This window comes from Anolis carolinensis, chromosome 5, assembly GCF_035594765.1.
Source record: "Anolis carolinensis isolate JA03-04 chromosome 5, rAnoCar3.1.pri, whole genome shotgun sequence".
In the NCBI taxonomy this organism is placed as follows: domain Eukaryota; kingdom Metazoa; phylum Chordata; class Lepidosauria; order Squamata; family Dactyloidae; genus Anolis; species Anolis carolinensis.
This window is the reverse complement of record NC_085845.1, coordinates 90,357,451-90,380,597: the sequence shown is the minus strand read 5'-3', so window position 1 is coordinate 90,380,597 and position 23,147 is coordinate 90,357,451. Positions and strand designations below refer to the sequence as shown.

Here is a 23,147-nt window from a genome sequence, read left to right as displayed (position 1 = left end):
CAGAAAGGGGTGAAATTATTGGCACCTAGTGCAGTTTGGAAGAGCCAGTTTTAAGTGTCTGTGATGTTTACTTTTTCCTTCCCTGTGTTTAGTTTTCATTATTTTGGTTTCATCATTTCATTAAAGGATTTGTAAAGCTGTAAGAACTGCATCCCCCACTTGGCCTTAACTGCTTATGTCATTTAGCTTAGTTTCATTAATTTTCTTTCATTAGGTAAGGGTAAGGTTGTGCTTACTTGACATCTTTCAGAGAATGGAAAAATAGGATACTGGCAGTGAATTATTCAAAATTGACAGGCTTTGTTTAGTTTTCTCTAATTATTTCCCCATCAGATTTTTCTAACCTCATACTTTCTGGTGACTGACTGGAGTTTTACACTTGACAGTATGACCTGCAATGCTTTACACAGTATTTAATTAACTTCTTATACCTAAGAAGTTTGCAGAATGAACTGTGGAATTCTTTCATTGGAAGTCTCTAGACCAGAGTTAGCAATCTTGTGGTCCGTGGGATTGCATGAAACAATAGGGGCAAGGAGGAATTGCATAGTGCTTGGAACAACCACTTGGTTGTCCCAAGCCCCCAAAACCATTTTGTCATTAATTATTGCCACCTTCCCATGACTCCAGGGGACCCAGTTTTGTTGCATAAAACTGTTTATGGAGCGCTGTACCTTAAAACTGTCCAGAAATGACTGAAACATCTCTTTGGACTCCTCAAAAGAGCAGTAATGTGTACCCCTCTTCTACACTGTGAGCAATTTCCCCCGAAGTATTTTGAAAATTCTGCTTTAGTGAAAGGGCTAGGAATACACTGATGTATCCCTGTTTCTAAAATTACAGTGCTTGGAACTTCTTAAAAATTGAATTACTGTTCAACCAGGTGAAGACAGCAGTCTAATGTCTACTTGCTTGAAAATAATTTATATTGTACTCAGTTGGGTTTATAAATGCATAGGACTGTGCTGTGTTTCATTAGTGTCATAGGAAGTTCTCAAGGTTTCTATCACTTCCACCCCATTTAATGGTTTATTTCAGGATAACAGCAGCTTAAAGGCTTTCCCTGTTGTGGCCATGTTTGATTGAAACTAATAATTTTATGATATACAGAAAGAGCTTTGTCCAACTAATCTTTGTGATTTCTAATTTAGTCATAATTATGTGAGCAATGACCCCATGTTCGGGGTGATTTTTCACACAGCTTAAATAAATACCTATTTGAAAAACCACCTAGATAAGGACAAAGAATGTATTTCTTTACAAGTGTGGAGATTGTGCTAAAAAATCTAATTACCATATTTTCCGGCATATAAGACAACTTTTTAAACCAGGAAAATCATCTTAAAAGTCATCTTATATGCCGGGACATGGCCAGGCAGCCTGGAAAACTCACAGTAAACCAATGATTCCCGCCATGAAAGCCTTTGACAACACTTCCTTAGGCTGTCACTCAAAGCTCCCCCGTCTTCCTGGCGATGAGCGCCCGCCTCCCAATCTCCAAGCCAACCCCTTCCTGGCCTTTCCTTGCTTGCCGTGGAGCAAGAATGAATGACACCCACAGAATGAATGACACTCACGGCTTCCCTTCCTCTTTTCCGCGCACTTCGAAGGCAGTGCATGAGGGACGAGCAGGGAGGGGGATAAAAATCAACCTCGTGCATGCATCCTGCACTCTCTCACTTTGGAGTTGGTTGCTGTTGGGCGGGCGCGTGGCTCTTCTGTGTGGATTTTGCTTCATGATGGCGCTGACAGAGCTGAGTCACTCGGTTGAGTGCTGGAGGAGACACTATCTGTGGGGAGCGAGATAGAAAGGCGAGGCATGGGAGGCAGGCTTGATCCGTCCGGGTGGTGGAAAGAACTCTTATCTGTTGGAGGCCAGTTTGAATGTTGTAATTAATCACCTTGATTAGCATTAATGGCCTTGCCAGATTTGAGGCCTGGCTTCTTCCAGCCTGGGAGAATCCTTTGTTTGGAGGTGTTAGGTGGCCCTGATTGATTCATGTCTGAAATTCCTCTGTTTTCAGAGTGTTGTTCTTTATTTATTGTTCTGACTTGGAAAAGGGGTAGTCTTATACGGCGATTATATCCCAAACTCTATTTTTAAACTGGAAAAGTTGGGAGTTGTCTTACAGGCCCAGTCGTCTTATATGCTAGAAAATACAGTACAGAAACCAAATACTATCATTCTTCACAAAAATAAGCAATTACTATTGCTATTATTATTTATACCCCGCTTTACCTCCCCGAAGGGAACTCAAAGCGGCTTAACATAAAAGCATTAGTATCCTTTACAAATATATAAACTTTAAGCAGAATTAAACATAAACAGCACTAAAGCATTCAGTTAAAATCCATCAAATCATAGTTAAAAACCACAGTACCCCCTATAATAGCAATAGAAGTAGGTTAAAACTATAATAAGGTCAGTTACCTGCTCTGCCTGAGGTCTCACTTTAGATCAGATATTGATTATGATGTGAGCTACTTCCAGATGTAGGTGTGAAAACAATATTTGAAAATATTTATTTATTTATTTATTTATTTATAGCATTTATATTCCGCCCTTCTCACCCCGAAGGGGACTCAGGGTGGATCACATTGCACACAGAAAGGCAAACATTCAATGCCATGACATAGAACAGAGACAGAGACAAGACGCAGGCATCGGGCTGGCCTCGAACTCATGACCTCTTGGTCAGAGTGATTTGTTGATTTGTTGCAGCTGGCTTGCTTTCCAGCCTGCGCCACAGCCCAGTCCTCAAAAACTATGTTTTTCAAGTGTCAGGAGCAAAAATTCTGAACTGAACTGAATTTGTCATAGTTCTTGCAGACTTGGACAAATTTTGCATGTGATCGTTTTGTGCAGCAAACAGCATTTTCTGTGCCCGGGAATCTGAGAATTTTGCATGGAACTATTCCTAAATTGTGAATAGTCTTTTTAAAGACTTTTTCAGAGTTGGAAGAAAATTTCCAAAATTACTCATTGCTTCATTCGAGAAGAAACTTAATGAAGAATTACATTGTTAGTCGGATGGCAAACAAAATTCCCCAAGAGACAGCGAAGGGGAGCGGGAAGGGGAAATATTTACTGAGTAAGAGAGGATGGTAAAGTGAATAAAACCCTACTTTTGAGATCATTCTCCATTCAAGTAACAGATTTAGAGAATTGCTTAAGAAAATTAGGGGAAAAGCCAAGGATTGTCAAAATGGCATACAAGAGGCTGTCTTCTCAAATTGGTCCTTTCTTCTGATCACAGATATCTGTTAAGCTCCCTTTGCAATGACAGCTCTCTGGGCATAAACAATGTTTTAGTCATTCACTTGTATTGAGCATTAAGTTCCAAAGGACTGCCAGGAATAATTAATACTGTGTTGGAAGGCATGGGAATCAAACTAACATGATGATGTCAGCAAGGGTTGACACACTTTCTTAGACATGGTGTGTACGGTACTATGTTTTGAAAGGTGATTAAAAAACAAACAAAAAACCCTGCTTTAGGTTGTGAGTTCATTGCTAATTTGATATTTGGCATAATTCCAATGTAAAGAGATCTAGTACAAATGGGCCTTGCGGATCAATTCTAATAGTTCCCAAACTTTCGTCCTCCAAGTGTTTTGGATTTCAAACAATCCAATATTTTGTAAAGCACAAGTCTGTAATGCTCTATATACATTGTTTCAGTAGTCACTGGTGTCTGAAAGAATGAAGAAAAACAACAATACACAATCTGCAATGTATTTAGAAGGAGGTTGAGGTTCAGTTGGGAGATTTAGTAGTTATAAATGAGGCATGAGACAGAAATCATAAAAATGCTTGCACAGAGGTTATGGACAATGTTTGCAAGAATTATGCAAGGGGTTAAACCAGGGGTCCTCAAACTTTTTAAGCCGAGGGCCGGTCCACAATCCTTCGGACTGTTGAGGGGCCGGATTATCATTTGAAAAAAAAAAAAACCGAACAAATTCCTATGCATACTGCCTATGTCTTATTTGTAGTGCAAAAACAACAACAACAGGAACAGGAACAATGAAAGAACAATACATTATTTAAAAATAAAAACAATTTTAACCAACATACATTTATCAGGATTTCAATGAGAAGTGTGGTCCTGCTTCTGGCCAATGAGATAGTCAAGTTAATTAGGGTTGTTGTTGTTGTTGTTGTTGTTGTTGTTGTTGTTGTGTGCCTTCAAGTCATTTCAGACTTTGGGCGAGCCTAAGTCTAAAATTTATTTATTTATTTATTTATTTATTTATTATTTACTGCATTTATTTACTACGTTTGTATCACACCGTTCTCACCCCAAAGGGGACTGAGAGTGGCTTACAAATTATATGTACATACAATATATTATATTATTAGCATAGCACAATATTAGCATTATATATTACTATATTGAACTATATCGCTATACTGTAATATTATTAGTAATATTATATGTAATATAGAATATATAATTAATATTATATTATATATAAATAATAATATTATTATTAGTGTTATATTGTATTATATTATAATATTATTATCAATATTATATGTACCCTGTTTCCCCTAAAATAAGACATCCTCAGAAAATAAGACCTAGTAGAGGTTTGGCTGAATTGCTAAATATAAGGCCTCCCCTGAAAATAAGACCTAGCACCGTTTGTGTTTGGAAGCATGCCCGCCGAACAGAACACCAGAGCATGCAGGTTTGGTAAATGTACGTACCATAGATTGATGTACATGGAAATAATGGTAGTAACAAGAATTCTTGATAGGATTCACAGTTTGTCTGGTTATGCTGGTTTGTGATGACAACTACTGTACAGTATATAATAAATGTCCATTTTTTTGTTCAACAATAAATGTGAATTCTTCTCCATGGAAAAATAAGACATCCCCTGAAAATAAGACCTAGAGCATCTTTGGGAGCAAAAATTAATATAAGACACTGTCTTATTTTCGGGGAAACACGGTATATACAATATATTATAAAACTGAGGGCGGGGGCCAGGTAAATGACCTCGGAGGGCCGCATCCGGCCCCCGGGCCTTAGTTTGGGGACCCCTGGGTTAAACGATCATTATATGTTATTTGATGCTATTCAGGTCTCTTGCATTTGGCTTCCATTCAAAACTTGTTTCACTACACTGTGCAACACAATTTTTGTTCCTGGGTTATAAATGTCATTTCCTTATTGGTTCTATCATAAAAACCTGGAAAAGGTTTATTAAACTATAAAAACTTGGTTTTTGTAGCACCCTTTGTTATAGTTTTTCAATTAATATCTGTAGTCTCAACCAATTCAACGTAGTTTGTGGCAGCTACAAAAACAAAGTTTCTGAAATATAATAACTACTTTCAAAGTAAGTACTGTACCACACAAACAGCAAATAACACTTTCAAACCAGAAGCAGAAACAATTTCAAATTTTGTTACATAGTGCTATCTAAGGCTGCATACACACTATAGAATTAATGCTATTTGACTGTCATGGTTCAATTGTGTGAAATTATGGAGGTTCTAGTTTTATACCATTCTTAACCTTCTCTTGCAAAGAGTGCTGGTACCACAGAATTCCATGGCATTGAGCCATGATAATTAAAGTGGTGTCAAACTGAATTAATTCTACTGTATAGATAAACTCTAAGATGTTCTTAGTTGCACTTCTGTTACAAGTATTTCCATCATGGCTCTCTTGAAAGAGCAGTGGCAACCAAATAGGTGTGTGTGTGTGTGTGGGGGGGGGGGGGTTAAACAGAAGGCAAGAAGAGGGGCACATTGGGTTCACCAATAAAAAAAGTACATATGGTTCTTGAGCAGAAGGGAACTAGGTCTAAATGCTGCTATAGGACTGATAGATATTCTAGCTAACTTCCAAAAAAAAAATACCAGACAGAATGAGATTTTATTCTTGTCTTTTTCTTTGGACTAGGACTTAGGTTCTCCATCTCCCCTGAAAATAATTTATTGCACTAAACAAGACAGCCTTGCAGGATAGTTACAAGGACAGAGTAGAAGTGAATTTGTGTTTGTCTACAGCTGTTGCCAAGTTCTCACAAAGTTGTTTTTTTTGTCGAGCCAGTGGTTCTACTTACATTCTAAGGTCACTGCATTATATTTTGTTCCTTGACGGACTATTGTGCGATTTCCATTTCCTTTTTGAAGAAAAGTAAACAATGTCACTATAGTACTTTGATATTGAAAAGACCCACTGACTATCTTCCAAAAGTGCAGACAGTTTGTTTTCTTTGTTAAACAGGATGCAAGGAAGCTGCATTTTGGTTATATGTCTTCAAAACCTGGATTTCTGGCAATCCTGACTTCAGAGAATCTTGAGTCTGGTTTTTTAGAACACTCTGACTATATTTGAGTGCTGCTCAATCTGTTCCATTACTGAGATCATTTTTGGATATCCTTTTCTGGAGGGGAAGGTGTTCATATCTCTTTTAAAAATCGGTGCCTTGATTGTGTCAAATGAGCTATTTTTGGAAGAAAATATAAGAAAATATCACAATTGTGCAAATACAGTTCATATTTCCTAGCTATTATCATCATTGTCTCTTGTGTTGTACATCACATATGAACAAATTGGGGGAAATGGATAATAGATAATACAAGGGGGATATTTCTGTATTTTCAGTAGTAAAGGTAAAATGAGCAGAGAGATTGCTCTAGTCAAGCTTCCAGGGATGTAACAGGGGAAAAAAGTACTGGTTTCTCTATGTTGTAGGATTGGGCCTGCTGTCATATTGTTTCCATGTGCAAAACACCATGCGGTATATCCTGTCCTTTGTGAACCCAACAATCTAATACCAGGCTTCTTAGTCTTAAACAAACAATAACGTAATCCACCGTCAGTGACACAATAATAGTGGTACTTTGTCAAAACATACTTTCAAAGATCAACATTCAAAAGGAAACGTGCAAGACAAAAAGACAGATTATAGTCTAACCCAAGTCTTAACTTTCAGCCTCTTGTTTGGTGTATTTTTGCTATCTGGAGTGGTTTGATATGAAGACTTACCAGTATATCATATTCTTGATTTGCTAGCTATATTTACATCTACAATTTTACCTGGTATTCACTTTTCATTTATGTAGAAAGGATTTAAAGATCAGGTTTCATTTTCCCCCAAAAGAGGAAGTATCCACATATTTTGAAAAAAAGTTCAAGGAAACGTTATAAATAATATAATTTTTCTTGTAAACGTGTACCTTTGTGAGTAGTGAATTGTTTAGTACTTTTGGGAGCCCAAATCTGCAGTTAAAATTTGCCTGAGGCCACAAAGCTTAATTTTAATTTATTTTTATGATTCCCTTGACACTTCAGCAGAACAATAGGTGTCTTTGTTCATCACTACATCATAGACTGAAAATGTTTGTATTTTATGATTGCTTCTTTCCAGCTGTAATGATTATAAGGTTTTTTTAATCATCATCTGGCAATTGGCAATTGGGATTACATTGAAACTGCTCATTGTACAAGAGTTAAGTGTGGTGCTTTAGAGGCAACTCAGAGTATAGTGTGACCATTGTGGCACTGGGAACAGTGTATCTGATTTTTACTTACCTACCTTGAAAAAATATGGAATTTCTAGAAATTTTTCAAATTTTCCAGGTGATTCTATGGCATACTTCCAGGAAGTTACCATAGAATTGCCTTAGAAAACCTAGCAAATTCCTATTAATATGTTTATGTTGTTTTTATGCTTTAATTATTTTGTGTTTTAAGTTTGCTTTGGTTGTAACTTTATTAGTAGTATATTGTGTTTCTTCTGTTGTAAGTTGCCCGAGCCCTTTCAGGATATAAATAAAGGTTGTTGTTGTTGTTGTTGTTATTATTATTATTATTATTATTATTATTATTATTATTATTTATTAGAGAGAATGTATTTCTAGAAATTTTCTAGATCCTTCAGGGCAGCTCTGAAAACTTCTCACAGTAGCTGTTCTTTATACAGTAGAGTCTCGCTTATCCAAGCTCCGCTTATCCAGGGTTCTGTATTCAACGCAGTTCGCCTTTTAGTAGTTTTTGTAGTCAATTTTTCAATAAATTGCAAAATTTTGGTGCTAAGTTCATAAATACAGTAATTATTACATAACGTTATTGTGTACTGAACTGCTTTTTCTATCCATTTGTTGTAAAACATGATATTTTGGTGCTTAATTTGTAAAATCATGACATAATTTGATGTTTAATAGGCTTTTCCTTAATCCCTCCTTATTATTCAACATTTTCGCTTATCTAATATTCTACCGGCCCGTTTATGTTGGATAAGTGAGACTCTATTGTAATAATGTTTACAATTTTCTGTTTCCATGGTAAGTTCAGGAACAGAATGCCCTTGCATACAGGCATTGTACTGTGCTGTGAACTCATATTATGGATGTCTCTGTTTTCAAATGTTTTTTTTTTTTTAGAATGGAATAGTGACTTTGTGGCAGATGGTCTAGAAGGGGAAAAGGAAGCCCCAGTTTGCTCAATATACAGAAAAGACATCTGAAACCAAATTGGCTATGGTTCTAATGCATTGATAATTATGCTTGTTTTCAAGAATATTGAGTCTCTGCTTCCAGTTGAAGACAGCTAATTGTGTGGTGTTTTCAAACAGATAATCCTGTTAGCCTTTTCCAGCATCAAATGGAAAAGAGGGAGGTGGGAATGATGGAATCTGCCACCACCCTTAAGATTCACGGATTTATTTTAGCCTGAGCTGTGATAATTGTACAGCTCAACAAAAAACAATTCTTGTTCTCTTGGTTTTTAGGCCTGTTCCTGAGGTTATTTGGGGCACTGATTCAGAAAATTGCATTGAATAGACCACATCAGTTCTAGTTTCTTAGATATGGTTATCATATTTTTTTTCTCCAGGAGAACAGATTGTGAGTAGTAGGGGTGTGCATAATTTTGTTTTTAATTTGTATTAAGGATCAAATTCGTTAAATTCATGCATACGAATTGATATTAGGAACATGCAGGAAAGGTGGGGGATTTAGAAATTCTGTAACATTCGGATGCCACCCAAGGTCAGTTTAAACTTCAGTATAAGCATTAAGCAACTTTAGTAAAGCCAAGAGAACATAAAGTGTTTTAAAAACCAATCTTTTCCTGTTTTTCTCTGGCATGATTGCCATAAGTCAGTGGTTCCCAACCTGTGGGCCACAGGAATGAAAACCCGGTCCACAAACCTCCTCTCTCTTTATTTATTTTATTTGGTTTATTTCCACTCCTTTCTGCAGAGTTGACCAGCCCCCCGCCCCTTTTGTTACTAAATGTTACTAATGTTAGAGAGTGAAAGTGGTCTCTGGTCATGTGGTTCCTGGTCAAAAAAGGCTGGGGACCACTGCCATAAACAAAGGCACTGCTGAGCTGAGCGGGAGACTGACAACACAGCCATCTTAAATGTAGTTTGGGAAGGCAAGGCCCGGCCCACTGTGGCAGAGAATGCAAAGGCTCTGCTGTAAACTACCTTTCCCAGAATGCAATGCTCAATATCTGAAAGACCCAATGAGGGCTACAGCAGCCAGCTGTTTAGAGTCAGTCTAATAATAATAAATAAAATTATTGAATCTGCAAAGAGGACTTAAGTAAGTAATAGTATACATCTGTGCTAAGTTGAAGTTATGTGGTTGTGTGTCATAAAGACAGGCAGATATTCAAGGGAATTGCTGTTGTCATTTTGGGGGGATAAATTGTTTTTGTCTAAACTTTTTAAAATCCCCAAAAATCTGTAGATGTGTGAATCTTTCTGAAACTTCTGGGGATTAATGCCCTTGCACATTGTAAAATTCAAGTAGATAGCTCTTGTAGGTTTTTAAAAAATGTTGTTTATAAATACTTTGAATATTCCCAAAAATCGGAAAATAAGCGAAACGTTCTGAAATTTGTTGGGCTAGCAGTGATAAATGTGTTTACCATTGTAACAAGTTTCACTCCAATAGCTGTAAAAATGAGGGAGAAAGGAGCCCTTGAAGTTTCCCCAATTATAGTAATTATACACAATTACTATAACAAAATACTAACAAAATTTTGTTACTCTTGTTATAGTAACACATTTTTCACAAACTTTAGAGACACTTTAGAAATGAAGCACCAGCACCCCCAATTTTGTAATGATTTTGAATCATTTTTATGGATCATATATCCCTAGTGAGTAGTATGTTCAGTATCTCAAAAACTAGAGCTGATAGGAGGAAACTGGTACCATTTTTGGAACAAGCAGGTAAAATATATCTAGAAACAGGTCTAACATTTGATGCACCAAAATATATGTTGGCCAGTGATCAATCCACCTGTTCAGCTGCACTGATTGAGTAATCTTAAAGCCACATGTATTTAAGCACAGTTACACAGTTGTGGAAGTGGATCAAATTTAACAGGGTGAAAAAGGATACAAATTATGACCCTGGCCAGCGATCCTCAAAGAATCAAGGGCACATATTGCATCCTCCCATATCCTATTACATTCTGTTCCTTTCCCACAGCTGTATACTTGTGCCTAAGATCTGTGGCTTCAATACTATTCCATCAGTGCCTTCAAAGAAAAAGTCAGACATCATCCATTTGAATTGGTGTTGCCTGCCAGATAGTTGTGGATATGTGTGTGATTGAGTCTCTTCCTGTCCTTTTGTCCACTTCAACATAAAGGATGTTTTAAATTGCCATAGACAGTACAGGTGGACAGTGTTGAGTTAAACTGGGGACGGGGCAAATTGTGGCTATCTAGTTGGTTTGTTGTTGTTAATTGCTATCAGATCAGCATTGACTTATGATGATCCTATGGATAAGAGAACTCCAAGATACTCTGTCATCAACATGCCTGGATGCTACAAAACCATGGTTGTAGATTTTTTGATTGAGTCAATTCACTTACAGTAAGGTCTTCTTTTTTTCCTGCTCCCTCCCACTTTACCAAAGATTATTATCTTTTAAAATGAATTATGTGTTTTCCCAAAATGGCCAAGGTACAATGGTTTCAGCTTGAACACTTTGGCTTCTCAGGAGAGTTCAGCTTTGATTTGCTTTAGGACACGCTTGTTTATCTTTTTGGCAGCCCATGGTATCTAGTAGGGCTGTGCATAATTTCATTTTGAAATAGTAAGTCGTATCTAATTCATTCGTTTTGTATATACAAACAGATATTAAGAAACAGAAAATGGGGGGGGGGGAATGTGAAAATTTAAGAATCAAAGCTTACCCAAAACTTTTTTTTTTTTGGTTTTAATTCTGCAATGCTCAGAGACCTCTCAAAGTCAGTTTAATGCTGAGCACAAGCAAGGGGAAGCCTAAAAGGTTGCCATTCCTCTTTAAACTAACGGCCTCTCACCATGAGGAGAGGAAAGCAGCAGGACGGGATGAGCTGAACTGGGTATGAGGCTGAGAGAGCACAAAATTCTGGGAATTGAAAATTCTGGGTATTGAAAATTCAAGGAACGAGGTCTTGATGTTTTAAAAAACGATGGTTTGTAAAAACTTTGAAAATTCCCTGAAATTCTGTGGATAAGTGAAACGTTCTGAAACTTGGTGGGCTAACAGTAAATGTGGTCTATAATTATAGCAAGTTTCATGCCAATAGCTCTAACAATGAAGGAGAAAGACACCCTGAAGTTCCCCCACTGGCACAATTAATTACTGAACAAAAAGTAACAAAAAGTAGTTAACTCTTTATAGTTACAATACAGACCCTATCCAATTTCGGAAATATTTTAGACACTATTCCCCCCCCCCCCATTTTGTAATGAGCATTGAAACATATTTTTCATTGATCGTACAGGCGTAGTATCTAGAGAACTCTCTTCCAGCACCACAATTTCAAATGAATCTATTCCTTTTAGTTTTCTTGAGGTACACTGCAATTCCATCATCCCTCACCATGTACATGCTAACTAGGATTTCTGGGAATTACAATTTATCATTTTTTGGAGGTCTATCACAAGTGTGGATAACTGGTATACAAGGTTGGACTAGATGAACCACTGATATTACTCTACAGACATTTAGGTTTGAAAATGACAGACATGCAAGTTTTGACATACAGCAATCTTATCATGAACAGTTAGCAAAGTGACATGATAGTCATGGATTACTAGCATGCACTTGCTACATGAGGGCATGCCTCCAATTGTCACAGAATACAGTGCAGATGTTTTCTTTTCTTTTTTTAGTGTAATGGACAAAGAAGGAGAAAACCTGTTCAACAGGTACAATTGTGGCTGTAGGAATATTTGGGAAGGGGGGTCTTGCAGGAAGATAAAAGCCTAAGGTTGACATTTTAGTGGATAGATTGAATTTGGTTTGGTCTGGTTTTGGTGTGGGAAAGTGAGAACTGAGCTGGATGTGGAATGACTGAAGAGAAAGAAGAGGAAGGGAGTAGATGAATGTTTAAGAAGGACTAAAGTTTGATAAAAGCTGTAACAATGAAAGAAACAGTGAGCTATCACTTATTCGGTGTTTTCACGTTTTAGCTGAAACTAGTTTTAGCAGTGGGTTTTAATTTATTGAAGGAGATTGGGAGAATCTTAGTTTTAACACAGAAACACAAACCCACAAAGAGCAATGGTCCACAATTTGAGATGAGAGTAAAAAAACTTAAGATGTAGTATACTGTAAAGAGCTAAAATGGATTTGGGAGCCCAATGTTTAATTCTGTGTGAAGAAGCGGAAAAGGACTAACCATTATCCCTATTTTAAAAATAGCTTGGAGCTGTGAAAGCATATTTTACCAGTATAGATCAGATGACTGTTTGAACATTCCCAATCCATGTTTTGTTAAATTAGGTGCTATAAAAAGGAGTTTTTGAAAACATAATGTAGAACTAGTGCAATACATTATGTTGATCCTGCTTGGAAAGTTACGAAGTTTGGGAATATATATTTTTATCGGTGCTATCAATTGTTTTGCTGCTTGGGGGATTTTGGAAATGGTAATACTCAAAAGTAATCTTTTCTAGCTCTTTTGAGAAATTATGCTAAGCTAACACTTTCTTCCACAGTCTTCAAGTGTTAAGAAAGAAATATTTCTAAAGTTTGGCAACCAAATTTATTCAAAAAGTTTATCATCTAAATTACTCCAGGATTCCACTTGAAACAAGGGTACCCTTATGTCTGCAATTTCCTTTTTATTGTGGAAAAATGATTTCTATTCATATTAATGTCTTTAGAGATAAAATCAAATCCCATTTCTGAACAGAAAGTATGGTGACAAGACTCATCTGTGGCATGTATGATTGCTATTTAAAATACCTTATTACTATGTCTATTTCATTAGATGTGATTTTACAAGCTTGACATCAATCACAATAATATTCCTGCTGCAGTTTGTGTAGCATGTGCCAATAAATGTTATGCCATGTACCATCAATCATATTTCAGCATCCCGCAAGCTACAGAATGAATATTAATTTTATTCTTTATTTCCTTCTGTGCAAGCGGTATGGCACTACAATCATTGTTTCCACTGCAGCATATGTTTTTCACGTGCAGAATAATCAAGGAAAGCTAAATTTCTTCCCACATTCTGTTTAATATAGATCTAGTCATAGATGAAATCAAAGGTATTCATAGCTAATTTGAATCCCATTGATTTCATTGGGTCCAGACTAGATATGAATAAATGTGTCCAATTTATAACTTTTAAAATTTGCATAAAATTTGGGCTTTTTATAATTTTAATTCTAAATATTTAAAAATCTTGTAAAAACATGTATGTATGTGTACATAGAACTTGGCATGGTTGTCTTAAATTATCTTGTAATGCCAAAGTATACCCGTTTTCTTGGCAAGATTTGTTCAGGGAGGGTTGCCTTTGACTGAGTGAATGTGGCTTGCCCATGAGCATCTAATAGGTCACCATAAGATCAGAAACCCAAAGGCACACAACAGTAACATGTGATATGCCAGCTAATATAGTCATGTCAAGACTTTACGTATATAGATGTAAATGCTTTTTTAAAAAATATTTTAAAAACTTCTAAAAAGAAAATCTATGCAGATTTGTTTTTGTTGTTTATTTGTTTAGTTGCTCCCGACTCTTCATGAACGTATGGACTAGCCCACACCAGAGCTCCCTGTTGGCCATCGCCATCTCCAGCTCCTTCAAGGTCAAGCCAGTCACCTCAAGGATACCATCCACCCATCTTGTCCTTGGTCGGCCCCTCTTCCTTTTTCCTTCCATTTTCCCCAGCATCATTATCTTCTCCAAGCTTTCCTGTCTTCTCATTATGTGGCCATAGTACTTCATCTTTGCCTCTAATATACTTCCCTCCAGTGAGCAGTCAGGCATTACTTTCTGGTGTATGGACTGGTTAGATCTTCTTGCAGTCCAAGGCACTCTCAGAATTTTCCTCCAACACCACAGTTCAAATGTGTCTATCTTCCTTCGTTCAGCCTTCCTTATGGTCCAGCTCTCGCATCCATTTACTCATATTTACTCATCTATTTGCTCATATCTACTCAGATTTACTCATATCTAATTCTGGACCCAATGAAATTAGTGGGACTCATATTAGTCATGATTGCCTTTGATTTAATTTGTGACTACATTTGTATCAAATAAAATGTAGGAAGAAACTTTATTACGCAACAATTTAATATGCACTCTGGGCTTTGTATTGTAATTTCTGAGGAGAATAAGAAGGAAAAAACATGCACCATATTTTAATATCCTGACTTCTAACAAAACTAGTAATCAAAATTTTCTTGCTGGCATGAAATTGAAAACTGTGGCTAATTAGAAGCTTCCAAATTCTACAAAATTCCAATTCTAGAAAAGGGAACAGGAACCAATGAATGTGCACAAGGGATAAAGAAAAACTCCTCATATCATTGCTTCTTGTCTTAAGATGGGGTCATAGAGAAATTCATCATATAATAGTTGCCATTGCATAATAGATGCACCCCACTTTTTGGGGTCCCAGTTTTAGTATTTAAGAATTCCTCACAAAATAGTTGCATCCTTAATTCATGGGTGTGACTGTTCTGCAAAGGGACAGCACCCACCTGATGTCCTCTTCCCCCCGGATTGGCTCTCCTCTTTAATCTACAGTGGCCAAGACAGCCCTCCGGGGCTCAGAACAGATTGCTGATCCGGGCAGAAAACTTGCTCTTCTGGATCGCTTCTTCCCAAGGTAGCCCAAGGTAGACCTCTGGAGCTCGGAGGGGAGAGGTGTATGGGTCGGTGAGTCTTCACTCTCCCATGTGCCTGCTGGCAAGAACTGTAGTACGTCCCTCAGCTGGCAACAGCAAAGGAAGACCTTGTAGCTCTCGCTTGCAGACATATGGGTGACTTTGCAGCTACAGGGTTTCCCTCGACTGGCGGCCAATGATTTTGCTTGCATAATAATTGTGCCCCTCCCCTTTTTATATATAAAAAAGCACGCACCACATTTTACTATCCTGACTTGTAACAAAACTGGTTACCATAATGTTCTAGCTTGCATGAAATTGAAAACTCTGGCGAATTAGAGGCTTCCAAATTTGATTGCCAATTCTACAAAAGGGAACAGGAACCAATGAATTAAATCAACTATTATGAACTATTATGGTATTTAGTATTGTGTCAGCTATCTTCTGAAGTTACGTATTGTTCTCCTAGTGATGCAGCTTTCAAATATGGAGGCCAGATGGTCCACTGTACGAGACATTTTGAAATCCTGTACAGAGGCATGTGTGAGATGAATTGCAAGAGTCAAAAACACAGTCCAGTCTGATCTTGTTCCAGATAACATCATCAAAAACCATCTTGTTCTAATATAACATGTTCCGCTTTTTCTAAACCGTTCTGCTGCACTGTGAGGACTCTTTTAGGGAGGGGAAGGAGACTGTGTCCAAAACATAGGCTTTTTTTAAAAGTAAACATCTTAAAATGCTGAGTTGAAAATTTCTATTTCTAAAATTGTGTTTATTTCATTGTTGTATGTTGGATGTTTCCCCACAAACTGTCACATGTGCAAAGTTGTAAACCATCAGATTAATTTTTTTTACATTCAGAATTCACTCTCTTCTAATATAAATATATACTGTTTACTTTATGGCCTTTTCCTGTATTGCTTTAAACTGGAATATTTTGGTTTAAGAATTAGCTTGCATTCATCCCATGTTCCCCATTTCTTTCTTCACCATTAAAAAAGCATTTGGACATATTTGTTATGGTCTATGTTTAGCGGGATAGTGGATTATTCCCTATTTCTTTTTTAAAAAACTTCCTTTAATGAATCCTGACTGTATCTATGTAGACCAGGCCCGTAGCCAGGATTTTGATTTGGGTGGGGGCTGAGTCTGAGTGAGGGGGGGGGCTATACCCTAGCAAACCTTTTGTATCATTATCGCAATACCCCCATTCATATGGGATATATTGAGCATGGTGATCAGATCATGATATGAATAAACATAAATTTAAATAATAAATGTAAGATCTTCTTGCGGACTACCCTGAACATTTGGGGGGGGGGGGGCTGAAGCCCCTCAGCCACTACCACCACCACCACCCGGCTACATGCCTGATGTAGACCATAAGTTTGCAAAACCATAATTTTGCTTTTATTTTTCACACATATCCTTCTTGCTTAAAACTAATATAACCAACAAAAACTTTGGCATGTATCCGAAATGAGAAAGCAAAGATAAATGTTGGCTTTAAAAAATTAAATTACTTGTTGCTGAAGGAAAGCAGATGCTTTCATTAATGTTTTGGAGGAAAAGCAGCCCAAATGTAGAACAAATGTCTTCAGTCAAGTTTCGGCCTAAAATTTTCTGCATTTCGTATACACATTCTCTCTCTCTCTCTCTCTGGATGTATAAAATAAGGATTATGGAACATTATAAACTAAATAGTATAGACATTTCTACTCAACACAGAAAGTTTTTGTTCAGAAACAAGATTTTTTTTTTTTTTGCATCTGGAAGACTTAGTGGTAATTACTAGATGTTGATTCTAACATGAATGCATTTTGACATAGATTAATGTTTGTATTTTGAAGAGTCTTGGGTTGGACAGAGCTTTCATTCCTCTGCAGATGTTTACATGTGAGAAGAATTAAAAATATATAGATCACAATTGTTTCTGGACTACAAATAACACTACACTTTCACTATTTACTATCCTGGCTAAGGTGATGGGGATTGTAGTGGAAAAATATCTGGAAAGCTACATGGCCATTTCTGGTTTGGGTCTTCCCACCATTCTGGCCAGCTTGCATTTCCTGAAGCAAATCATAGAATTGCTCCCATGCATTACGAATAAAAGAATGAATGTATTTTTCTGTATGGCAGGCGGTAGATCTGGATGGCCCTTGTGGTCTCTTCCAGTTCTATGAGAAAGAGAAGACAAGATGCCAACAATGTGATGAAAAATTCTGATGGAAGAGATTAATCATTTTAACATATACATCATCTGCTGACAATATCCAATCAACAGACTCTTCCCTTGATTACTTCATCCACTTAATTGTCCACAGATAGAAAACCTTTCAATAGAAGTCCCTTACCAGGGATGGGTTTATTCCTGTACAGATTCTGGGTTGCTGCCATTGATCAAGCTCTAAGAGTGAGTGGTTGAGGAAAAGAAGGGCCAACCAAGGTTGCCAAATCCGGATCTGTTTTCCTTTCTCTTGATTGTCCTTTTATTATTTTAGCTGCTCATCCTTCATACATAAATGATTCAGCAGCATTTGCTTTCACAAACAATAACCAGTGCATGATTTGTAGCCTGTATTTTAAAAATTGTACTGTTTGGACTTTCCATGTTCATTTATTAACCTCATTCAACTGTATTTCTCATATATATAGTAGGGCTGTGTGACTGATGAAGAAAATGTTTAAAAACGCATTTCAAAATTAGGGGCACCGGCGTTTTGTTTCTAAAGTGTTTCTAAAGTATCATTAGTGACAATTTTTTTACTATAACGAGAGTAACTAAATTTTGTTACTTTTTCATTGTAGAAATTGTGCAAGTGGGAAAACTTCAGGGGCTCTTTTCTCCCTCATTTTAACAGCTATAAAGGTAAAACTTGCTACAGTGTTAGAACCCATTAACCACTGTTAGCCCATCAAGTTTCAGAACATTTCACTCATCCACAGATCTTTGGGGAATTTTCAAATTTTTTATAAACTATATATTTTTTTAAAAACTACAAGAGCTATCTCCTTGAATTTTCTATACAATGACACATGATAACGGGATAATTCCCTCCAACCTTCAGAAATATTCATACATTTACTGATTTAAGTGAACTTTTGACAAAATCATTTTTTAAAGCTACAACAGCTATCTCATTGAATATCTCTCTTATTAACTAACAGAACTTCTATTTAGGGATTTCTTCCCAGCCCAGAGATTTATTTACTAGAAGTATCAGTCAGTCAGTCCTCTTTGCAGAATCAACAATTTATTGGAACTCTGCTTGGCTGTTGCTATGGAGGGACAAATCTCTCCCCTATCCTGATTGGGGCTTTCTGATACTGAACAGAATTCTGGGAAATGTAGTTTAGGGCAGGACCTTTTGAATTCGCTTCCATATGGCTCCTCACCTTCCCAAACTGCATTTCCCAGAATTATGTGCTTTTTCAGTCTCTTTCCCAGCGAACTAATTTCTCCCTGCTGCTTCCCTTGCCTAATGGTGAGAGGCTATTAATTTAAAGAGGAAAGGCAGCCTTATTTGCACTGAAAATGAAGCTGACTTTGGGAGGCTTCTGAGGTTTACAAAATTCAAACAAAAAAGTGTTGGGTAAGTTTAGATTCTTAAGTTTTTGGTGTGGGCCACGGCCACATGTTGGATATTGTGTTGTAAGTACACATTTATTGAATTTGAACCGACTTACAAGAACCAACGATAATTTTGCATGGCCCTAATATTAAGTTTATTATTTAGGACAGTTTGCTAATCCAAACATCACAGTGTTATGAAAACCATTGTTTAATGATGGAAGCACTGTGTCAAACCATTTATCAGTTTCTTTTAAAAAAAGGTCACCATTCCATTCAAACTATCACTACATGCATTTTATAAGTTTGTGTTCAATCTTCTTTCTTGCTCTTTAGTTAACATGTCATAAGATTGATTAGGTTCTTCAAGGTAGAAAGAGAATTAGCTTCCTCCAGCTGGTGCTGAATTCTGTAGCTTGTCTCCTATGATATATGGCGTGCATCACTAGAGTTGTTGTCGCCCAGTACAGTAACTCAGTAGTGTTACTACCAGACCAGACCACAATAGCTAAAAAAACCAGAAAATTTGGCACAGTGACTATTTAAAAAACCCAGCAATGATAGTGTATTTATAGTATAGACAATGAAACCATGTGATTTTATTGTCTGACTAGAGCGTGGGCATAGTGGAAGGTTCAAAAAGCCAATTAGCAGATTTTTAGCTGTGACACATGCAAGTTGTGCTGTTTTATGGTTCTATTTAACTATTAGGGTATTTTGGTATCACCTCCCCCCCCCAAATGGTATTCCCCCAGTGATATTCACGGTGTGAATATTCCAATTCACACAGACCTCCATTCTGTTTGCTTTCTGTCCCATACCATGGCAACTCTTTCTAGTGTTGATGTAGAGCAGACTGGAGATAGTGGACATGGAACAGTGTCTTGCTTTACTGTGTCAAATACTTCGTGAATTTGTTAGTGTATAAAATATGGTATGCCCAATTCACACCAGAGGTCTTCTGGGAGGCACATTTCATTACTTCGGGTCACATTTTAGCTCAAACAGAAGAATAATGAAAATGATCTAACAAACCAGTACCTTCCTCTCTTCCAGCCTATGTAACAATGGCCACCATATCCTATTGGCTGTCATCCAGCCTATCATGGACTGTATTGTCACTCACTAGCAATGATATAAAAAGCCTCAGGGAAATGTGCAGAGGTTTGTATTTTTTCTGACAGCCCTTCAAGCGATTGTCTAACCTATAAGACCAGGAAGAAATTAAAGAGAAGACGAGAGAATAGAACAACAGGGTTTTAAAAAATACAGAAGCAAAAAAAAGCAGAGTGAAAAGACAGACAAGCCCTTTCCCCAATGAGCTGAGACTTGTGGAAAGCAAGAAAAACTACGGAAGATATTGGCCAGAACACCTTCCCCCCACCCCCCACCCAGAAAAGGGGACTGTTGGCAGAGTGCCAAAGTAGACGGAGACATGTGTGACAGTCAGTCTGACACGGAGAGCTCTGATGAGCCCGAGCCATCTTGCCGAACCAAGAGGCAAAAAACCTCACGTTCTTGCCGGGCTGGATTGATTTTTCCCGTGAGCCGTGTTGATAGGTTCCTCCGGAGAGGGGACTATGCCGAACGCATTGGATCAGGAGCATCCGTTTACATGGCTGCTGTGCTTCAGTACCTGACGTACGATATTGTGGATATTGCTGGGAATATTGCTTCTCGTGACAACAAACATCGAATTGTCCCTGAACACTTACAGCAAGCCATCAGCAATGACTCTGAACTCCACTCTCTCTTGGGAGGCATCTCCTTTTCCAGTGTGAAAGATGAGCCCAATAATAACCCTGTCCCATCAGCCAAGAGGGGCAGGGGCAAGAAACCCAACAAAGCTGTAAGAGCTCCAAATGAGGTTGCCACATAAACAAAGGTTCTTCTGTTTATCTGCGCATGGAATGAAGTCTTTTTAATATCCAGCCTTGCCGTCTAATAAAAGCTGCTCTGAAGATGAGTTCTCTGTTGTGTGAATGTATTTATTTCCACACAGCTTTCAGATGGGTTATTTTATTTGAGGTGGCACTCATACTAAGACATTTCTACAGAAATGAAAGGCTCCACATTTTATATGGTGAAAAACCATTCAATAAGCATTTTGACATTTTCAGGTATTGTAATTTCCCTGTGTTGTAGCAAATGTCCAACATCTATTTCACACATGTTTATTGATTCTCTATGACAATAATACTATTATTTGACTTCTGTGTTTTGTTCCCATTTTGAGCCACAATAATAGAAAACATCTTTCAAGCAATGGATCATGGGAGTTTGGTAGATATTACAAACAATGCATAGAATAGATAAAGGCATCTGTTTCTTTTCTCCAATTTTACAGTATAATGGTAAAGTCATGTCAAAGAGTCTGAAAATGTTATGTAGAAGTTGGCATTTTCCTTTAGTAACGAATGCTTGATTAGGACTATGTTGGTGTAAGCAGTGGCAAAAGGTCCACCTTCATTGACTTCTATGTAAAGTCATGTTCAGTTATTGCCAGAACATTCTTTCCTTTGTGCCAAAGTTCCACAGAATCACAGAGACTTCTGCTTTGACATCTACGCTTGAGAGAGCATTATTTAACCCTAAATTTCTTCGTTCTTCCTGGATTAAGCTGGTAGGCACTGGACATGCTGCGCTAAGACTTTAAGCTGAAGAGTGGCATTTTTAAAAATGGAATTAAATGGGCCATCTGTTCTATTACTTGACCGTCTGTTTTTTCTTATATTTGAATGGTGAAAATGCAAGAGGGTGTGCCAAGACACTGAGCAGAGTGGAGAGCCACACAGTGTTTGGATGGTTTCAAAGAAGTAGATGCTTTGAAAGAGTTCATAACAAACTACATGGAACTGGCTTCTAGGGATCATGTTTTGTTCTTCAGCTTTTCAAGTCCTACTTTCCTCTTTGTTAGTGTTCCTGAGGATGGAAAACTGCTGAGATAGGTCTTGAATTGGTGCCAAATGAACTTGCTTTTATTAGTTATTCTAGCCTAATGTAAGGTTCTTACTACTGCACTGGAAAATGCAGTAGATTTTGAGCCTTTGAATGTAACTGTTCAAAGATGACAGAAAGATAGGACAGTGAGCTCTAACTAACCTTGTCCTATGTGGTGAACCCACAGATCATGAGTAAAGGAGAAAACATACATGGCCCTGGCCTGGAACTGTGAAATCTAGTCAACTGATAACAGTTATTTGCGTGGGGAGGAGTGGAGGTTAGGGAATTTCAACTATCAAAGATGAGATGAGCTAACAAAATTACAGGAAAGGGATAGAGTCCAGACAAAATAGAGCAGGAAGAAAAACCACAGGACTTGAGAATGGGGTGTGTGTTGTTGAGGATAGGCTTAAAATATCACTTCCTTTCAGGTATAACAGTTTATAAGGTATAAAATCACTTAAAACACATTTCTTAATGTTTTTGAGTTTGTGCTGTCATTTCCATAATTCAGTATTGGGAAAGTGGAGATTGTATTTTCAAATGCCCATTTCAGACCAAAATGGAGGTTCTGATCTCATGCTTCATGTTGAAGGCACAGAATGGGATTATCTCTTACTCTGAATTAAAAGTTTGTAGGCTGAATGTTTGAAGAAAACCAGCTAAACGAGGCTCTCTTTGATTGGGTCTCCCTATATATTGGGTCTCCCGATACAATTTGTTCATACGCCAAAGACTCTGCAGAGGCTGAGGGGCCATAAAAGACTAAGTGATATTTATAAAGAAGGCCATCTTTTTTTTACAGCTAGCTAACATTGAAAATTTAGGTTTTGATTGAGTTTTTCATCCATTAACATGCTGCAACCCATGTGTAAGAAGTGGAACTAGTGTTAGACTTTTGCCTTTGGCCATGCTCATTTGAAAGTATTGTTTGCATAACCTAGTGATCCCATGTAGTTAAGCCTTGACAAAACTGCACTTCACTACTGTTTTTAGTTACTGTCAGAATTATCCGGAATCTGGTTTGAAACCACTTCATGGTGCCAACAGTTTTGTTTCCCTTCATTTTTCTAATTGCTTAGGTTATCTGCCTGTTTCCCCATCTAAGTAAATGGTACATATGCATATATATATAAGCTTTGGATAGCATAGGGAAGTGGAAACACACCTGTGGTGTTTGTTTTTCTGTCTGTGCCCCTGTTCAGAAGATTTCACCTCATTCTCTGCCACTGTGATCATTGGATTTTGAAAAGTTTGGCTTGTTATGGAAACAAGGATTGGTGACAAAGTTTCAGTGGAGACAGCTTTTTGCCATGATAGCTCTTTTCAGGAGTGAACTTTCCTTCCTAGGGGCAGATTTCTTTCACTTCCTGTTGTCTGACTCGCATTCTTAACTATAAGTCGTTTTTAAGTCAGATGTTCGTAACTCGAGGACTGCCTGTATGACATGCAGTTGGACAGGGACATGTGAACAATGGTTCTTCAAGTCTGAGCTCATGATAGATTGTGTAAGC

General features: G+C 37.5%; 2 protein-coding genes across 3 annotated transcripts in view; both read left to right on the top strand.

Moving 5' to 3' along the window:
• rassf8 (Ras association domain family member 8) overlaps positions 1-23,147 on the top strand; it is a 108,771-nt gene that overhangs the window by 56,982 nt on the left and 28,642 nt on the right. Inside the window, exon 1 of one of the 2 annotated variants that reach the window (XM_062981781.1) lies at positions 21,295-21,313. The exons of the other annotated variant lie outside the window; for it this stretch is intronic. The gene's annotated coding sequence lies outside the window, so the exon portion shown is untranslated. Of the gene's footprint in view, positions 1-21,294; positions 21,314-23,147 lie in introns of those variants that run through there. 2 annotated transcript variants of the gene reach the window in all.
• LOC100568134 (histone H2A-beta, sperm) lies at positions 19,825-20,656 on the top strand. The gene has a single exon (XM_003226139.4). It carries the CDS (start codon positions 20,126-20,128, stop codon positions 20,567-20,569), a length of 444 nt encoding a protein of 147 aa, XP_003226187.2. The 5' UTR covers positions 19,825-20,125; the 3' UTR covers positions 20,570-20,656.

Coding starts and splice junctions, on each gene's coding strand:
- LOC100568134 (XM_003226139.4), top strand. CDS start 20,126: ATGTGTGACAGTCAGTCTGACACGGAGAGCTCTGATGAGCCCGAGCCA.